Source organism: Mytilus californianus, unplaced genomic scaffold, assembly GCF_021869535.1.
Source record: "Mytilus californianus isolate M0D057914Y unplaced genomic scaffold, xbMytCali1.0.p SCAF_2, whole genome shotgun sequence".
NCBI classification, from domain to species: Eukaryota; Metazoa; Mollusca; class Bivalvia; order Mytilida; family Mytilidae; genus Mytilus; species Mytilus californianus.
Genome location: NW_026262668.1, coordinates 33336396 through 33358189, shown reverse-complemented (window position 1 = coordinate 33358189; position 21794 = coordinate 33336396). Strand labels below are relative to the sequence as shown.

Below are 21794 nucleotides of genomic sequence, written 5' to 3'. Positions count from 1 at the left end.
AATAAACTGATGACGGAACAGTACTACTGGGAGATTATCTGGATGTGTTTGTCATTTTCCAGAATTGCACGGAAAAAGTTGTGGATACCCACACATCTTCTTACTACTGGTCAAAGCTTCAAATGCTTGCTTTTTGCCAAGTATCACTAAATGATATCACAAAGCAACAAGCTTACAGGCTTTAAATTGAAAAAAAAAAACATTATAGAAAATATGGAAAAGAAAGAGTATATTAATATATTTATATTTTATGTTTAAATTCATGACACAAAATCATTGCACGCACTTGACAAAACTAAAAGCAAAATAAATTAACAACACCCGCATAGTTCTCAACTCAAAGTCATTATGAGACCTTTAACATTGATAAAACGTTCAAACCTCACTGCAAATTTAAAACGAATTTTGGGTGGAATTATTTGGATTTCGACATGAGAAAAGTTAAGTAAAATTACAGTATTGACATTAACACAACATTCTCTACACTTCTGAATAGATATAGGAAGATGTGGTATGAGTGCCAATGAGACAACTCTCCATCCAAGTTACAATTTATAAAAGTAAACTATTATAGGTCAAGGTACGGCCTTCAACACGGAGCATTGGCTCACACCGAACAGCAATCTATAAAGGGCCCCAAAAAATTACTAGTGTAAAACCATTCAAACGGAAAAACCAACGGTCTAATCTATATAAAAACGAGAAACGAGAAACACGTTTGAACTACATAAACAGACGACAACTACTGTAATCAGATTCCTGAAGTCTGCTTACACCCAACATCAGATTCACCAGAACCGAACAACTTTCTTTATTGATAACGAAGCTGCTGTTCAGAATTCTGCCAGATCAGCCTTTCCAAGAATCACTATTAAAGGCTGTTATTCCAATATACCCAGTGTGTTTGCCGTAAAATGCAGTCAACAGGACTCGTCACCAACTATAAAGAGCAACAGACTTCCACCTACGTATACGCAGGGCAGCAGTTCTTCCATTGGTACCAGACATCTGGTTCTATCTTAAAACCTGAAAATTTCGGACTCAAACAAAGAGAAGACAATACACACAAATCAATCAACGCCTACAAGAACTCACAGATCGTCTGCAGAATGATGAAGTTTGTGCTTTTTGTGCTTTTTAGTCCCCTACCAACGTAGTGCTTGAAGATATTGATTTGATATTTGGTGTATTGTTTTATCATGACAAGTTACAGATCAAGTTCGAATAAAATATGTAAATATTATTATTTGTTCATGTTTATTTTTATATTTTATAAGTTACATTGATTAGTAACCTGTTATTAACTGCTACATACTATAAAAACAAATTAATCACTATCAAAACAATTCCCGATTGTCCCACATTTAAACTTCCCAATTGTCCCACAAACATATTTCCGATTGTCCCACAAAATTTCATAACTTTTTTACCTGTAATTTCAAAAAGTGGGACAATCGAGAAGACACCATTTCGATCATGTTACATTAGGGTACATTGAAGAATACAGTTATGATCTAATAATATTGCCAAATTATAAACTAAATCGGGCAAAGAAATCTAACAAGTGCTGTTTACTTCAATGCACAAGATTCAAATATCAGGCGAATAGAAAGATACAAATGAACAAAAAAGTAATTATTCACAAACAAATCATTTCAATTGCGCATTCAGTTATTATGTTTACAAACACTCTGATTTAAACAGATATTGTTTGCTTGTTTAGAGATTGTACAATCCTGTTCAAATCATTATTCAATGCAAAAGATGTTAAACTGTGCTACTTTTAATTAAATGTTCAACTTATTGAAGTACGCCCTTTGCCCTTAACTTTAGTTATCAATGATAATTTGTATGAAAACTCCTGACACTGCAAATATTCATTCTACCCATTACTTTCCGCTTCTTAGCATCGAGGACCAAGACAGAAATGTATCGGGTAGGGTAATCCGAAGTACAAATAAATAATAATGTAACATACGTCTTATCGCCCAATGTCGTAACTCTGTAGTAAACATATCTCTTTAACGATAGACTTGAAAATACCAGCGTTACCGTCACTTGTCCGTTGTAGGTGGAGGGTTAAGTAATTGACATTATCTATTTGCTTACAGAATCAACCCTTAACGAGGGATATAAAACCATTGTATCGGTTAGCAAGCTTTGTCACTTTAACACCACACTTGAAGAGGGCAGCTTAACTTTGAAAACGTCTGGCTTTCTTGACTTGTGACCGAAAGTCATCGAAACTGTAGGTCTCTTAAAGATTTATTTAAAGTATTAAATTTCTAAAAATTTAGACATGTTAAAATTAGGTGTTTTGACTTTTTTCATTGTGTGTTTTGTAAATGGACAATTAACCGACAAAACGAGAATTCCAAATGCATCTGGATCTGACGTAGTAGAAGCTGTAGTGAATTTGATCAGAGAGGCATGTATCTTCCCAAATGATAAATTGTACCTCAGAAGACTTGCCTATGTTGAGAGCATGGATGGTTTGGAAGCAAATACATACAGACCAAATTATTATGGAGGAATTTGGCAGGTTAGTAGCTCATTTTCTCTTAAGTTTCCTATATAAAAATAAACTATAACACCCTTGACTTTTCTATTTGCTATGTATAAATAGAATGTTTTTAAAAAAATAATTGAATGACATCCAAATAAATAGGAAATAAATATTTATTTGAAAGACAAAACATGTGAGTACTCCCGATAGAATTTCGGTGTAAGTTGGATTATCCTTTCTATTCAATTTCGAGATACATGTATATGTAGGCCTAAATGTTACAAATTTTCCGTTTCATAAATCGACACATTTGATACTAATTAACTAACACTGGTTTGATTTCACGAAAACCCAGGTCAAAACTTTCTCAGTTGCAGCTGACCTTTGACGGTCTTTATTGTTCTTTAGATCTTTTTAAGTTATACAGGCTCCCCCTTTTGAATACATATTTGGTTTACACATTCATCGGCGTTGAGTGTTCATGTTGAAGGCAAAATATAAAGAATTGCGCATCCAATTTCAGTAATATCGCTTTGTTTTGATTCCAGTGCAATTAAAAAATAGTAAGATTTGTTTAACTGGAAGTAAATTTTAAAGGTAAATGTGCAGTCAATTTTTTTTTTTATTTTGATATTTAGGAGTAGTGTTTTTGCACAATGATTTTGAAGTCTGTTTTATCAAAATTATTTTTAGCTGTAATAGATATGAAAAATAATATTTTGGGTGTACGTCAATAAGACAGCAACCCGTTGACATATACTAAGCAAAAGACATCTAGAAGTTAGCAACCGGTTTCTAACGATTAACAGTGTCTATACAACATGCCAAGCATTAAATCGCGCCTACAGGTAATATAAGATACGTGTAAGAGACGAATCTTGTGCTCTTTTAAGTCTTCTGTTCGTCATATCATGAACGGAAGCTTGCATACTCTAAGAAGCGTTATTTTTATTTTATTTTCAAGTCAAAGAAATGAAATCGTATGCAACTTTTGAGTTGATACATTTGACACTACATTATTGAATTCATTCAAATGTCAATTCGCCTTCGTTCTTTCTCTTTACTGTTGGCCTCGTTGTTGTCTGTCCGTTTCATAATTTTTCATTGCTCTTTTTGGTATTTTGATGACCAAAAATTGTTATGGGAACATGTGTTACACTTAATGAATTAAATGAATTATCAATATTTGCAGATAGACCAGGACATGTTCCAGCAAATTGCAACAGCAAAAGTTCTAGATGATGCTAAGAAGATGATTAAACAGAGCATAGGCATCGATTGGTCAAAAGTACAGTGGGTAGATCTTGCAAAACCATTATACTCAGGACTTGCCGCCGCTCTGTTTACTCTGCTCAAAGCAGGAAACAATGGAATCCCACGTGGTATCGAATATCAAGCCAATTTTTGGGTGAACACTTCCAGACCTGGCCAACTTGCAAATGTGTTTTTCACAAAATCCAACAAATTAGAAACAGGTAAAGGTCTTTACAATTTTAGGTATGCACGTACACTTCAGATGGACCAAATTTATTTAGTGTTATTTTTCATTTTCTACACCGAAACTTTGTCAATACCTGTGCTGATGGACTGTTAGTCCCCGAGCATCACCAGCCAAGTAGTCAGTGCTTCTGCACCGACATGATTTATAACATACATTTCTTAAATTTTTGTTAGTTGATAAAATAAGAAATTAATACAAAACTAAAGTCCCAACTTTCTCAGGAAAGGTAAACTTTGGTAGTTTTAACTTTTCTTTTCTTTTTTTTCCTTTCTTTTTATTTTAAAAACTGCACTATCAACATTCATTTTAAGGTTTACTTATATGATTGCTGTAGATATTAAATTGACTGGGGTTACATTTTGTAAGATATTTCAAAACAGTTAATCAAATACTTCGTATAAACTTTTGTGATACGGATGAGTTGCCCTCTTCAATGATTTGTTTCATGACCCTTTTTAACATTCTAATGAACCAGAATTAATTTAATTTACAGCTTCAAATAGGTTTTTGCTGCCCAGCCTACCTCAACTGTACGTTCGACAAGAAAAAAAACTTTTGATACATGTTGTTACATGCATTTCTACTTTTATATTGTCGTTTTATAACAATGAAGAAAAGCAGTTGGAGTATGTAAAGGCTAATGAGACAATAAATTAAGAACACAAAAAAAAGAGAAAACGATTATATATGGAGGTCACAATTGCACGTTAAATATATATTTATTTATAACACTTTTATGTAGGGTGTAAAAGAACAAATGCCTTAGATTTGGTATTTGCCCTAGACAGTTCCACCAGTTTAGCTCCTCAAGATTTCGATGTAGCCAAGCAGTTTGTCAAATCTATTGTTGACTCATTTGAGATAAGTAGCGACAAAACACAGGTCGGCCTTATCAGATTTAGCACAACCGTTGATGGAGGGTTTTACTTGAACCAACACACTTCTGCCGATGGATTAAAGAAGGCAATCGACGGAGTGGTATACAAATCCGGTGGTACACACACCGCAGAAGCAATTGAGTACGCCATCAACAATATATTTACAACCACTAACGGCGCCCGTTTAGGGTCATCAAAGGTACTACTGCACATTTCTAACATCATGTGACTTGAGTAAAATTCTGTACGATCTTTTCATATTGATACATGTAATTAAAATGGGTTTGGTCTAATGTAAGTGGTGTTGACTTTTGATTTGAATAAAATTGAGAATGGAAATGGGGAATGTGTCAAAGAGACAACAACCCGACCATAGAGCAGACAACAGCCGAAGGCCACCAATGGGTCTTCAATGCAGCGAGAAACTCCCGCACCCGGAGGCGTCCTTCAGCTGGCCCCTAAACAAATGTGTATACTAGTTCAGTGATAATGGACGCCATACTAAACTCCAATGTAATACATGTAATATAATAAAATAATCAGTTCCAAATTCTGCCTTTTGCAAAATACTATAAAAAAAATTAATTTATTACAACTCTTTTTGTCTGTTATCGGTCTATTTCGGAGACATGATAAATAAAACGTATTTTTGTTTGGTTATATTAAGTTGTATTGCCGATTCAGTATCCTATGTTTTTTATCACCTAGATATTGATTCTTGTAACTGATGGGCGTTCTGAAAATGGAGTTGAGACTTTAAGACAAGCCAAACTTGCAAAAGCCAAAGGAATATCAATATTTGCTATTGGAGTAACTGCACAGGTCGTCGAGGTAAGTTAAAGGAATATAAGTATTTGCTATAAGAGTAACTGCACAGGTCGTCGAGGTAAGCTTCATCATTACCATCTTTCTGTCTTGTGTCACATAACAATGCAAAACTATTGTCATCTGTTTCCATCTGTCATTATCTGTTTAATTAAATTTTGCTTTACAGTCCAACATCGTTATAAGTTATCATGCAAATGCATTGTCATTTAGCATACCAATTATAAGCCCCTAATTACATGAAACGACAAAAGTGAATCAAAGGCAAACGTTCAAAAGACGTACAAACCTGAAAAGGACTCGGAGGTCTCGTGGTAGCGTTCTCTCTTCGAGTGCGGGAAGTCGTGGGTTCGATCCCCGACCAAATACCCAAAAATTAGTATTTGTTACTTCTCCGTAAGTACGCAGCAGTTTGGAGTAAAATCAATGTCTTGTCGAGCAGGAGTCAGAATAATATGTCAGAATAGAGTGACATGTCTTTCTGCGGATTTTTACCCTGTGAACTCCTGTTCAGCGTGTCGGTTAAGTATAAAGCAGCATTGATATTCATATCACATTAGCATGTTTTCGTCCTGTATATGCATTTGATTTGCTACTAGACGTTAAACAGCCATCCATCATCATCACAAACCTGGACAGCTAAACATATTCAAAAGTTAATTGCTTTTACATAATACAATAGTTAACAAATGTCAAACAATAAACGTATTACCATTGATTATTTTCAGAGAGAATTGAATGCCGTTGCTAGTCAACCTACATGCACACATGTCCAAGTTCTGAATACATTTGCCGACTTAGATTCTCTTAAAGCAGAAATAGAACAGGTGTCATGCAAAGGTAATTGTTTCATTATTGATTTTGTGTATTGTTCAACCAAGGTTTTGTATCAAAAGACACGTCAAAAGTACACACATGTGTAAGGATATCTGACACGTCAAAGGTTCACACATGTGTAAGGATATATGTAGGAACAAGATTAGCAATATAACAAACAGTCCTCAATTATAGTATTCAATAATTAATATCAAATAAATCTCGAAAAAAAACTTAAGGTATAGCATTCGTGGAAAAAAGTTGAAACCTGTTTTCATTACCAATAGTAGGAATAAAGAAACACATAAAACGTTTATGAGCATAAAAAAAGTAATTGATAAAACAGCAAAATCTTGCATGAGTTTTAGTACATGTAATAAATCCATAATTACACTTAGTATCTAAATTTTTCATATTTACATTTGAATCAATGGAACATTAGCTAGTCAATTTTTCGTGGACGGACCGAGACAGGTGGTCGATGGTCGTACTATATGACGACATCATAACTATTAACTGAAACGTATACAGATAATTAAAAATTTCGTTTTAGTAAAATTGATCACAAATATTTTTGAACTTGCAGCGAGGTGAGAGTTTTTCCTCCATAATGAAGGCCTCACTGACTTTGAGATGAAGATCAGCAATAATTGCGCTACATCTTTAGTTTGTTTTTTTTTTTCATGTGCATGTAGTGATTTTGTGTCATAAATACATAATGTGTACAACATATCATTTCCTATCCATTTTATTATTTAAACTTTCCATGTTTGTCAGCAAAGAAAACTAATGTTCAGGTTTTATCTTTTTATATGTATATATATAAAACTGAAACACATATGATAATAAACACTATTAATATTTTGTTCTTTTAGCCCCAGCAGTATTGACGCCAAATAAGTACGTTTACGGATGTAATAGTAATGTTGCTGTTCAAATTCTACCAAATGTACAAGCCGGTACAACTGTCACGGTAAGAATATTAATAACATTAAGTTGAATTAAGATACACACAGCACATCCAATTTATCAGTCCCAAGCCAATAGCCTGTAGTATAGTAGTTTTCGTTGGTTCGTGTTTGTCATATTTGTTTTTCGTAAATTGTTTTGTTATAAAATAGTCCGTTAGTTTTCTCGATTGAATTGTCGGGGCCTTATTCAACCGACTATACGGTATGGGTTTTTCTCATTGTTGAAGTCCGGACGGTGGTCTATAGTTGCTTACTTCCATGCAATTTTAACTCTGGTGGATAGTTGTCTCATTGGCAATCATACTACGTCTCCTCATGTTTATATTAGAACTGCAATATTTCCGGAAGTAGAAAAAATAAATCAATGTGAAATTTATCTTGTGTACTGTCTGTCTTTTCGTCGTTTTTTGTTTTTTGTCATGGCATTGTCAGTTTGTTTTTTGTCATGGCATTGTCAGTTTTTTTTTTGTCATGTCATTGTCAGTTTGTTTTTTGTCATGGCATTGTCAGTTTGTTTATTGCCATGGCATTGTCAGTTTGTTTATTGCCATGGCATTGTCAGTTTGTTTTTTGCCATGGCATTGTCAGTTTGTTTATTGCCATGGCATTGTCAGTTTGTTTTTTGCCATGGCATTGTCAAGTTTGTTTTCAACTTATGAGTTTGAATATTCCTTTGGTATCTTTCCCCTCTCTTTTATTTATCCCTGGGCATTAAGAACGTTTTTGCAATCCAAAAACAAAAATTACATATCTATTTCATATATATACAAGTAAGACTAGTGTTGATAGCAAAATTCTTAAATTCATAAAACTAGCCGCTGAACTCAGGTTAAATGTGGATTTGGATTGGCACCATAAACAAAATACTGCATCAGTTTTGTGTGGACATCGTAATAATATGATTAACTAAACTACTTTTTTTCATTTTAAGGAACAATAATGAGAAAACATTTTTGCTACCCAGGCACTCCAAGATACATGTATATCCAAATTTTCTAGAATTGTTTAATATTAAGAGTTTAAAAACCATATGTATAAAATTGTCATTTTTTTCACAGGTTATGGTTGATGAAGGACAGGTTGATGTGTATGGTTCCCTTGCAACTTCAAATCCTAACGCCATTATCAATGATTTCAATTCCATGGCAACAATCAGTGCATCAACCTCCTTTTATATAAAAGGAGATAAGGCAGTTTCCCTAGCATTTGTCAGCAACAAAGCAATTTCTTGCAAAACAAATTTCACAGTTAATGTTGAGCAAGGAATGATGGCCCATAAAAGTAAGACTTATAAAATTATTGTATAGTTATATTTCAATATATATATTTCAAGATAGTTTTTCCTGAAATCAAAAATTTGGTTGTCTTTAGTAAAGACTTATAAGTGGCGATCGACTCAAGATAGTTGGAAGGCCACATCAAATACGAAGTTTGAAGAGTACGATAGAGAGGTAAACTCACCTTTACTTGTACTGGTTTAACTTGTAGAGTCAATTTTGGAGATGCCTCGGTGGTCGAGTGGTCTAAGTAGTCAAACTACTGAATCACTAGCACTAGCCTGTCAACACTGAGGTTATGAGTTCGAATTCCGCACGTGGCTGGTGCGCTAGATTCCATTCTTAATTGACTAGGATTGTCAGTTTTCCTACCGAAGGTCGGTAGTTCTCTCCGGGCACTCCGACTTCCACCACCAACCAAAACGGACTGCCATGAAATAGCACAATAGTGCTGAAAGAGGCATTAAACGCCAATCAATCAATTTTGGAACCCTATTTAGATCAAACGCTGTGTGTAAATAAAATTTTTTACTTTTAATTGATTCGAGAGAAAAAAATGTTGAAAATCATATTTTCTATGTTTAAAAGGTCATTTAAATCGTCAAAATGACACTGATTACGGAGAGCAGGAAAAATGGGTAGAATAAGTTAATAAGCGCAACTTAATTAAGACCATACATTATTTGTGTGACAGTTTTGCAGTAACCTTATTACATTAGCTTCTGAAATGTCTTGATGGCTGGAAGTTTTTCTGGTTTTTTAAATAAAAAGATTGTGTTATTATTCTAGTCAAATTGCTGGATTTACCAATTTTAAGTTGAATTCACATGATGTGTTGGTTATTTTGACCTTTATATGCACTGCATATAAACTGAACTAATGAGTGTGAAAGATGATTCATTATACCGATAATTAGACCTTTTCAACAATGGTCTATACCTACAGTTGAGAACGACTACGACAGGTGAGATATGAGGGGTCGTCTCAAAAATAAAATTGAAAAAAATATTATTGATGGCATATGATTATTTTGATTGCCAATGATACCACTATCCAACATGACGTGTATATAAGCAATTGTTGTGTACCGTACCTTATTTTGTTTATTAGGTATTTGTTTATCAAAACTAAATTTATTTGTGAATTGACTATGAAGAAAAGGAAGGACTTCAATGTTTCATTTCTTTTAGACGTCGAGTTGAAAAATGAAAAAAAAAACCTGTATTTTTGTAGTAGATGTTTAATTAATCAATGATTTATATCTGTTGACTTGGGCGGTACATGTTTCTACAATGTCTGTTAATTTTGGCTTCCAATGTCTCAATGGTACTCATAAAAAAATAGATACCAAGATTTTTAAAGGCCCTTGGCGTCTCTTCTGATTCAGATTCAGATTCAAATCGTAAGCTTTTTTTTTCGTTCTCTTGCTATTTTTATGACTTCTGCAGTAGAAAAAAAACACACAATGCAACATATAAAACAGACATTGAGTTACCGCATAGTCTGCATTTTGGTTAAAGACCCCAATCTTCCCCCCTACCCCCCCCCCCCCCCCCCCCAAAAAAAAGGAAACAAAGTTACTATCTTTGATCGAAAAAAAAGGAAATAAATATGAGAGCGAAGCATGATGTCAAAATATCAAATTGTAAACTAAATATTCTATTGTGACAAAAACTTACCAATTGCAATGACCAACTTGTTTATGAATTGTTTCAGGCGCATAAAACATGCGGCGGGGTTTCACTAGTATAATTGGGATCTTAAATCTCCCCTATGTATGGTCAGAGATGAAATTTATAAACCTTTATGCATGGAAAAAATAGAAAAGAGTAGAAAACCAAAGCTATGTCCTGAAAAGGGGAAAGGTAAGCAGTTCTCGCTTCTTGCAAGATGCACGAAGGTCATTTTTCAGGAACAGGGAAAGGAAAGGAAAGGAATCTACGACAGGGGAAAAGGTATGTTCACGTCTTTCGGGACACGGAAAACCTATAAAGGTCAATCAGTTCGGCGCTGTCAAAAAGACACTGCAATGACAACAAGCTCTGTTGGGATATAAATACCATACGCATCACTGAAGAGATATTAATTGTAAAAATGCGCATGTGGCGCAGAAAAAAATGGTGCCGTTAATAATTCCAGTTCATTAAGGAAACATCTCAATTTTAACATGGTATCTTAAAGCGGAGTAGTCTCTCGTAACTAAATTATCGATGTGGCCTTTTCCTTAGACCTTAAAACAAATAGGCTTTTACCCCTCCCAAAATTGAATGTGTACAACAAGTGACGTGAAGAACGGTTGAGAAACACAACTCGAGCGGACGGACGGTAGTCCTGTTACAATGTTCCTTCAGCAAATTTCATAAATAGCATTACGAAAGAGAATTAATCGCAATTGGCATGTGGAACAATCTGCGTTGACAGACTCGCTTATCTAAATACTCGCATAATCATGAAATTTAAGAAGAAAAAAGGCAGATTATGTGAATTGATTGCAGTAATTATATACTTGAAGGTTTAATATAAATTCAACGTAAAATGTCGTATAACTACATATAATAAATATGCTATACAAAAGAGAGAGATATAGTTCATATTTGTTAGAAATATGTTCTTTCGTCAAAATAGTGTAAAACGATAAATCGAAGGTGTAAAAGTAATACTATTCATGATTGATTTTTAGTTTTGAGACGACCCCTTCATTTTACCTGTAAACTGTAGGTGTCATTAGTCGGTGTCGAGAGTTATTGAAAAGGTCTATTAAATACCGTATACATCTAACAGATATCTGTACAAAAATACTTTTTGAAAATTGTGGAACCAATTCTGTTGCTTACTAACCATTCTTTCCGTCAAAATCAGAAGAATTTCGGTTTGAAACAACAGTAAGCATCTAAATTTGATCTGCAGACATAAAACTGTAAGATGAATATGCAATACTGTTATTCAAAAATATTTTAGAATGACTCTGCTGTTGAAATAAATACTGTGGAAGTCGGCCTTATTTTTTGTAACATAAATACGAAATACGAAATACAAGTCTGAAACTATTAGATTGGACCTTTTTTCAGATGTTCACTTACTATGCATAGAGGATAACATCATACAGAACTGTACAGCTGAAACATTACAGAAAAGTCCTTTCCTCATTGTTCCACCAGGTAAGTTACACGAGGGGGTTTACAGAATAGAGAAAAATGGGCAAAAAATATAGAGAATAGAGAAAAATGGACCCAAAAAAAATAAAGAATATAGAATAATGTGGTGCTTAAATATAAAGAATAGAGAATTATGGGCAAACAGTATAAAATGTAAAGAAAATGGCCTAAAAAATTAAAGAATACAGAAATGAGGGACCCTATTACATGTGTAGTAGAGGGGTTATCGTTAGGAACAGGACATTTTGTTCGATGGGTCAACAGAAAACTGTTGTATTGTCCATTCAAACATTTAAATGTGGACCGACTTCGATTCATTTAATTTATTTTATCTCTTTATTGGAAAAGCGCTTTACGCCCATATGGACCAATGGCTTACAAACATACACATATATTTATAGCAAACAATGAAAGTAAACAATACATACACATCTTACAATTTTTATGGGGTTTTATCTCTCTCTTTTAATAAGTATAAATTGCAGCCCTTTAAGTTGCAAACTTTTTCATACAGAAGAAAAGAAAACTTCTAGACACTGCACCAAATAGTAATCGGGTAACATCATACCATATTTTTCAGCCTAAATTAAATCGATTTGCATGAAGTAATATTCATGTATTCATAAATCTTTGACTGATCTTATTATGGATAAATGTTTATCCAGAAAAGCGCTTCGAGTTAACGATGTTGGTATTTTTACATAATATAAACCGCTATTGATTTGAAATGAAATTCGCATTTGATATTGAAGGAATATTAAAAATTATTTTGTGTAGTATAGGTTATATTTTGTAGTAGTTTAGTAAATAAAGAATTGAATTGGAGATTGTTGAACTTTTAGTTTTCCTCTTTTCATTTGTTTACCCTTTTATTAAAAGATATACTATGATAAGTTTGTGAAATATAACAAGAATTTACTTCATCCTTAATCTGTTTAATATGCCCTTTGTTTGTTTTTAGGAAGGAACAACTACCTAGGTTTATGCAATGCCATACCAGAGTTCTTTGTCTTCCCAGAAAGAAATGATAGATTTATATTCTGTGATGGTCAAGGTCACTATTTTATTGTTCTTTGTCCTTTGGATTCTATCTTTGACTCCAATGTTCTACGTTGTATTCCCGGAAGACTCCTGTTGACTCCTATAACAACTACATCTATGCCACTGACGTCAACTCTTACCCCCGTACCAACCACGGCAGTTCCTACTGGTGAGTACAAAACATACCAAACCAAAATAATATGTAAAATATTGTGTATTTCTTCCTATAACGAGCCAGTTGTTGATTGAAATAAGGGAGAAGATACCGAATTGGACAACCAAAAACCATAATTTAAAGGAAAACATAGAGATAATATCATGACCAAAACGAAAAACGATGAAAAGACAAAAAACAGTCCAATATACACTTCACACAAATCTAAATTGAGCGACTCCAATCCTAGTCCGAGATTGCTCTGAAGTCTGATTGCCTTTTTGGATGTTGGGCGTCAGAGCTCATAGTTCAAGGGGGCGGCAACTTTCAAATAGATAAATCATACATCATTATATTCCTTATTTATTTTACTCCACGAATGTGTAACTTTTCTTAACGTATAACACCACTCGCCCGTAATACAAACGAAAGCTTTCTTTCCATCAACAGTCTATTGTTTCAAAAGTAGCAGCCGTTGTGTTGCTCATGGCAAGGAAAAATATAAATGTACATTATGTAACAGTTGACATGCAGCATACGTCGTTCGTTTCCATTGTTAGATTCTGAGTCTTAATCAATTTCTCTTGTTCTGTTTACAAATATATGGTACACAATTTCCCTGCATTCAGAACAGTTTCTTGCATATTTTAACTTGATGTACAAGAGATACATACATCAATTTCATGAATCACAGTCTTGGAAAAAAAGACATATTCATATCCAATATTGGTCAAATTTTTATCTATCAAAATTGTTTACTGAATTTTTATTTATTAATTTTGATGCTTAAACAACTTGTTAGATTTTCGAGATTTTTTAAAATATTAATTATAGCAAGAATTTACACGGACGTTACATGGTTTATACCAATTTGCAATTTATTGTATTGCAGGTGTTGTAGTGCCAACTGGTACCCCAAAGAACCCATGCACACCACAGAATCTTGCGCTCGGCCTATACTTTTTCGAATACCCAGGAAACAACCAGCTGTTTATTGAGTGTTACAATCTCCCTTACGTAGCCGTGGTTAAGAGTTGTGACGTACACCATTATTGGGACCAGAGGACCTTGACCTGCCTATACAGACAAGTCGTCGTGGATCCTACAAAGGGCGTTTACAGTGGTGGCAGTAATCCATGCAATACTATTCCAAATCTCTTCTATTATCCATTGCCTGAAAAAACAAAATACATTCATTGCGATGATTTCGGAGATGCATTCGAGAAGACCTGCCCTAACAACTTTATCTGGAGTCAACCAATTTTACAATGTATTCCTAGAGGCGTGATATTCAGTGCCCCACCACCTGTTGGAAAGTAACAGAAATATACTCATAATATATATAAACACTTTTTACATGACTCCTGATAAATAGTTAAACATTAAATTTGAAGAAAATCGTAAATATTCATATTTAATATATGAATGTCAATTCATACATGTTGTGATTGTGTTTACAAAGAGATGTAAACAGAATGAATTGTGCATTTTGTTTTGAAAGAATAAAAATTGTATATAAACTTTTCTGAAGAATCACACTAAATTGTTATAAGTTTTAGATATTTTGCAAAGGTGTATCAAGGGACGTTTGCAAATCTACATTATCCTTACAAAATTGGAATTTTGTTATTTGTTATGATTACAATAACCGTTTCACTCCAGAATATCCAGAGACACGTGCTTGTTTGCACGTGCAAAAGACATATTGATAATATATAATTACGACTTTAAACCAAAAAGCAAAACATATAATGAAAAAGACCAACCAAACAAAATTAAAACAAATCAAACTTTAATGATCCCCTTGTATTTTCTGTCATACATGTAACATTGACAAGTAATGGACAAAGTAAATTCTCCAATAGAAGTCCTAGATGTCCAACATGAGTGGATGTTTGAAATTTATCTTGCACGAATTATATTGAATAATGTTACTATGAATTTGACACATTGAGAGTAAGACGAGAATTTGAATTATCAATCTAGGCGAAGTTCCAAGAAAAGTCACCAGACGCGCGTTTCGTCTACAAAAGACTCATCAGTGACACTCGAAATAAAAAAAAGTTATAAAGCCAAGTGGACGAAGCAGTGGTTTTCTTCATCGGCAGATTAGATATTTTGAGTTAGCTTTCAGTAACTACGGGAATTTTCTACACTGTATTAGTTTGTCTAACTTAAACTTGTATCAGTCGTTTGAAGTACAAATATTATTGAGCTGAGTTTTTTCTCAACTTTTTATATTGTGTATTTTCTTTCTTCATTTTTTTCCACCGACAGGCTTGAAATGGAAGACTCGGTATTAAAAAAATAGTTTATACCCAACAACTGTTAATGTGCTAGTCTGAATCCAGGAACTTTGTCAGTGGTTGCCCTTGTTTATACCTGTTTGTCCTTACAGAAATGTTTTTTTCTTGACAGATCCTTGGAATCTTTGGAAATACTCATAACCTGGTAAAAGTACATACAATGTATATGGGTAAAGTTTACGTCAATGAGTTTACTTAAGCAACAGTACAACACAAAAAAAAACTAAAAGATATAACTTTACGTGTAAAAAAACACAAAGAAAACCAGCTGAATGTGTCTGTAATAATTGATTTAAATTCCTCTTATAAGCAAAGCAACCACTGAAAACAATTAAAATTCTAACGCAACATCGTTTGTAACGTTCATTTTGATTGGATAACGTCACCAATTTGCATGGCATCAATTCAAAATTGATGCTATGAAAACGTACGTGCAAGCGCAGACGACGTATGACAAATTTTAAATGTATAATTTGACGTTGTTTTCTGTCAGTTTCATTAGAATGGAGATAACAATATTGTATGTTAAGCTCCGACGTCATCAATTGGTGAAATTCACATAAGATCATGGTAAACTTATCAATCCCTTAGATAAACTAATTCTAAGAGGTTACCAATTCAACACTGTAACTTGATCTTTGAATATTGTTTTATTGGTTTTGATTTTGTTATCAGTAAATTAAAATCATACTAAATGGTTTTGTTATACACATATGCACTTAAACGGTACTTCAATCTGTTGATACCTTTATTTTGGCATTGCACAAGGTCATATTTTTCTCTGACTGTTACTGACGTCTTTACACTAAATCCATTGGATGTTGGATGTGTACTGATTGATATTTTAGTCTTAGATACATGATTTTTTTTATTAGTTGTTATTGGCTTTGAACTAGCTGTCAGTAACTGTACTTAAGTGTTTTGTTGTTAGGGATGAGGGATGGATAAATACACTGACACGTCCATTCTGTGTTTATGTTTGATGTTTTTCTGCTTTGTATCTATCTGATGAGTTGAGCCTTTTTCAACTGATTGTTATAGTTTGTTCTTATGTTGTGCTGTTACACTATTGTCCCAGGTTAGGGGAGGGTTGAGCGCTCACAAACATGTTTAACCCAGCCACATTCTGTATGTGCCTGTCTCAAGTCAGGAGCTTGTAGTTCAGTGGCTGTCGTTGGTTCATGTCTGTCATATTTGTTTTTCGTTAATTGTTTAATTATAAATTAGGCCGTTAGTTTTCTCGGTTGAATTGTTTCATATTTTTCATGTCGGGGCTTTTATAGCCATCTATATGGTATGGGTTTTTCTCATTGTTGAAGGCCGTACGGTTACCTATAATTGCTTACATCCACTCTATTTGAACTTTGGTGGATAGTTGTCTCATTGGCAATCATACCTCATGTCCTTAATTTTATATAGTAGGGTTGAGCACTGATAAAGATATTGCCCCTTCTCCACCTAACAATTTCTTTAAGTGTCTGTCCCAAGTCAGGAGCCTGCGAGTCAGTGGTAGTCGTTGGTTGCTGTCTGTAATCATTATTTTTAGTTTATTGTTTTAGCCTAAACCAGACATTGGTTTTTCTCATTTTATTTGTTTTAAACATTTGTTCATGACGTTGTCTTTTATAGATTGCTATAGAGCATGTGTTTTGCTCATTTTTGAAGATCAATAGTACTGTAGCTTACATCTACGTTATTTGGTATTTAGTGTATAGTTGTCTCATTTGCAATTATACCGCAAGTCCTTATTTTTGCTCACCTGACCAAAAGAAAGACAAACATTACACTTTAAACGACAAGGCCGAAATCGTTGGTCGACTCCTTAAAATAGTTATTTTTTATTATAGTTGATGATTTTTACCAACTTTTTTTTCTTTTTAATTTTGAAAACTATAATAGGCAAAGAGAAACTTTTCATTGCAAAAATAATCAGCGGAACAAGATCTATACGATTAGCAAAACAATGTCTACAATGTCTACAAATAGTTCAACAAAGGCAAAAATTTGAAGTAAACTGCTAGGATAGAAGAATCGTCAGATGTTAATTGAGAGTTTATTGACAAACATATTATACCTATGAAAAAGAATGAAAGTCCATCAACACACCTGCCTCTTTTATTAATCAAACTTTACGCAGGGAAATATATGTTAAAAAGGATGACATATAACTAATATAAAAATTATAAAAATAAAGCAAATTGGAAATCTTATAGAAAACAAACAAATTCGGTTACTAAAATAAAAAAGAAATCCATCAGAAACTATTTCATGGAAAGATGTGTATGAGGCCAAGGATTTATGGCCAACAATCAAGTCCTTCTTAACCAATAAAGGGTCGCATTCTTCAAAAGATCTATTCTTATGTGAAGACAACAAAATAATTAATAATCAAAATGAAGTTGCTGAAATATTTAATAACTTTTTTATAAATGTTGCCAAAGTTTAATGCTTTGTTTTCAGCTTGATATATTTTTTTGTTAACTTATAGTGCTTCTGCTATTTTGTGCCTATTTTAGTTACTTCCGGTGGTATGGGAGTATAAATGAAAAATGATAGATTTGTTTCATACTTTGCCAAACGTGTAGTATATATTGTGATATATTAAAAAATATAATAAAAATGATTGTTCACCGTGTTTTTTTTTTTTTTTTCAAGCATCAGGTTGTTAAAAAAGACACATTTTGTATGGATTATACAGGAAAAAACATCATTATGTGAATAGAAGGTAAACTAAATGATAAAATTGTGAAATAAAATACGAGAAGATAGCTCTTAGAAAAATCCTTTCAGAATATTTAAAGAAAAGATAGGGTCACAATACGTTTTTTTTTCCTGCAATAATATGAAATAGAAAAATTTCATGCAAATTCCTTTTGAAATTCTACTGTTTCAGAGTTACCTTCCCTAAATACGATAATTTGAAAAAAAATGAAAATCAATCAAAAATAATCTATGTATGTACAAGTGTTGGTTATAATAAGTTAAAATCCTACAAATTTGTTCATTTGAATAAAAATTCACATTAGTTAATTGCTTTCCTGCATCAAATTTTGCTGACTTGATTGACAATCTGGACCTATTGTGTTCTGCTATTTTTACAATCCAAGATAGCGAAAGACACCCATACTACCTGAACTAGTCTCTATGTTCTTTTTTTATGTTGTAAACCCTTTTACCTTTGCTTTTGTGTTTACCCCATAAGTGCATGCTTCAGTGTGTGTGTGTGTGTGTGTGTGTGTGTGTGTGTGTGTGTGAGGGTGTGTGTGTGTGTGTATAAGCTGCTTGATAGAACTTTTGTGTTGTGTGTTTGCATTATATGAACTCTTGCTTTCTATGTTTATTTGCATGTTTGCATGACTTGATATGCATGTTTTGTTTGTTGTGCTTTTTGTCGGTTTAAAAAGTTCTTCAGAGCTTGTGTTTGTAATAGTATTGACTTTAGATAAAGCATAATTATGTGTTAAGTCTAAATTTTTTGATTATGACTAAAACTTGCCTAAATCTACCAAACTGCAGTTTTGAACTTTCTTCGGCATTTACATTTTGGTATCATTTTTAGAAGTACTCCCTTATTTTGCTGTGATTTTAGTGAAGTTTGGAAGACTTTTTAAAAATGAATGATGTGAAATAAATTCAAAAGATTTTTGCCCAACTTAATTGGTAAACTTGCAATGGTTTACTAAACAAATTCAAAGGGAGCTTACGCAACCTTTTTCCAATCGCGGTCGGTCCACTTTATCAGATCTTCTTTTGCATAGTTTACATGTTAAAGAATTTCCATTTTAATTTAAGGAGTAAATTTAAGATTCTTAAGTTTTTGCTCATTTTCCATATTTTACCTTGGACTAATATCTACTGTACTGATTCCATGTTTTACCTGGTACTATTATACTACTTATTATCTAGGGTCAATATTTTGAAGCCACTCCTTTTAATTTGCATTTTACAAATCAATAAATATTGGCATAGCTTTATCGCAGTCATAATTGGTACAGTATGTGATTTCAAAACTTGAAAAACTCCATGGATTTTTTTTTAATCTGGACAGAAGCTTCTTCGTAATCAAGAGAGAATGCCATGAGCAAAATTTAGACTTTTCTTATTTATTTGCTATATTTTATTGATAAATGGACTCGGGTTTTTGTCAGTCAACACTAAACTTTTGCGCTGACAACAGTAGTTGCGGGTGAGACACTTATTCTACTGAACGCTTTGCAATCTGTTTTCAATCTGTATTGAAATTTATAAAATGAAAGTATTATAAGCATAGTTTTTAAGTTCTAACAATATTTTGGTTCATTTGTACATGTATACACATTACTAAATTATAAATGCTAATAGATAGCCCAAAACTTTTTAATTTGTCAAATTTCTAGATTTTATCTCAAATATGTTTAAAAGGGACATTCTTTACAATAACTAATGTTGGAAAAAAGGGCTTGCTGACATGGCCTCTTTAGTAAAATCCAAGATGTTTCGGAATTCGGCACGACACAAATGTTTCCGCATACAACCTTGTCGAGAAGGTTAACTTGCAAATCCGCCAAAAAATTGGCCAACTAACCACAAACTAGGTTTAACCCTTATCATATGTACAGCATCTGCAGGCACTACAAAAGAAGATTGTCGTGCAATTTTCAAAGTTTAATTTTAAATTTGCGGTCAAATTTAAGGCCGAAATTCTGCCAAAAGTCGGTCACCAGAAGCGAAATGCAAACTTGATCTGTAAATCCTCATTATATTCACTAATGTTCCAAAAAATCGAATCAATATGTGCAGGCATAATGAAAAAATGTACGTAAAACTGTGTGATTTCAGAAGGACGTATCGAATGACGGAAGGACGGAAAGGCGGAATTATTTTAATAAAAGAAAATTTGGCATGATTGTAAATGAGACAACTCTCGATCAGATATGCCATAATAATAACAATAATAATAATGTTTTAGAATTTCGATCGAAATGGGCGAAATGTTTGCATGAACTATCCAGGAAGTATACCAAAACATTTCAAACTAAACTTTGTATCATTACAATCTCATATCAACGGTTGTGTAAATATTGATTAAGAATTAAAAAAAAAAATGATTATCAATATTAAATTTATAAACACTATACATCAAGTGTTATCTCCTGCGTCAAATATTCTTACCAACAAACTAGAAATCGCAATAGTCAGAATAGGTTACAAATGAATAGAAATAAATGCAAATTTCAGACAACAATTGGGCATCTTATGCCTCAAGGTGAACTTTCATATGGACAAACTACAGAAATACTTGAATAGATGTATATTGAATATAACCGTAATCAACGTCAAAGTTGGAATATAAAATAAGGAGATGTGGTATGATTGTCAATGTGAAAACTATCCAAAAGAGTCCAAACGACTCTTATATACATGATTTTTTATTAGTTGGTGTTGGCTATGAACTAGCTGTCAGTAGCTGCGAGTTTTCTACGATCTGTACTTCGTGTTTTTTTTTCTTTTTTTAGGGATGTATAAATACAATGCACGTCCGATCTGTGTTTTTGTTTGATGTTTTCTGCTTTGTATCGATCTGATAAGTTAAGACGTTTTTCAATGATTTTTATAGTTTGTTCTTATGTTGTACTGTAACATCACTGTCCCAGGTTAGGGGAGGGTTGGCGCCTTCAAACGTGTTTAACCCCGCCACATTCTATATGTGCCTGACCTAAGTCAGGAGCCTGTATTGAGTGGTTGTCGTTGGTTCATGTCTGTCATATATAAAAAAGAAGATGTGGTATGATTGCAAATGAGACAACTCTCCACAAGAGACCAAATGACATAGACATTAACAACTATAGGTCACCGTACGGCCTGCAACAATGAGCAAAGCCCATACCGCACAGTCTACTATAAAAGGCCCCGAAATGACATTGTAAAACTATTCAAACGAGAAAACTAACGGAATAATTTATGTACAAAAAATGAACGAAAAACAAAAATGTAACACATGAACAAACGACAACCACTGAATTACAGGCTCCTGACTTGGGATAGGCACATATATACAGAATGTGGCGGGATTAAACATGTTAGTGGGATCCTAACCCTCCCCCTAACCTGGGACAGGCACATATATACAGAATGTGGCGGGATTAAACATGTTAGCGGGATCCTAACGCTCCCCCTAACCTGGGACAGTGGTGTAACAGTACAACATAAGAACGAACAATACAAATCAGTTGAAAGAGGCTTAACTCATCAGATGGATAAAAATACAAATAATACAAATACAAGTGGACGTGGCCGGGTACTTGTACATCCAAACAACAAAAAGACACTAAGTACAGATCTGAGAGTACTGGCAGTTACTGACAGCTAGTTCAAAGCCACTAAC

The 21794-nt window shown here is 33.4% G+C and overlaps 1 protein-coding gene across 1 annotated transcript; it reads left to right on the top strand.

Annotated features, from left to right (window-relative positions):
* Positions 1–2180: 2180 nt before the first annotated feature.
* Positions 2181–14648, top strand: LOC127729737 (uncharacterized). Its single transcript, XM_052237608.1, has 10 exons — positions 2181–2542; positions 3699–3981; positions 4750–5084; positions 5594–5716; positions 6439–6550; positions 7402–7499; positions 8556–8778; positions 11843–11932; positions 12891–13139; positions 14017–14648. Exons 1-10 carry the CDS (start codon positions 2300–2302, stop codon positions 14442–14444), a joined length of 2184 nt encoding a protein of 727 aa, XP_052093568.1. The 5' UTR covers positions 2181–2299; the 3' UTR covers positions 14445–14648.
* The last annotated feature ends 7146 nt before the right edge of the window (positions 14649–21794 follow it).

Coding starts and splice junctions, on each gene's coding strand:
- LOC127729737 (XM_052237608.1), top strand. CDS start 2,300: ATGTTAAAATTAGGTGTTTTGACTTTTTTCATTGTGTGTTTTGTAAAT. Junction 5,717..6,438: donor TAACTGCACAGGTCGTCGAG/GTAAGTTAAAGG, acceptor GATTATTTTCAG/AGAGAATTGAATGCCGTTGC. Junction 8,779..11,842: donor AGGAATGATGGCCCATAAAA/GTAAGACTTATA, acceptor ACCTTTTTTCAG/ATGTTCACTTACTATGCATA.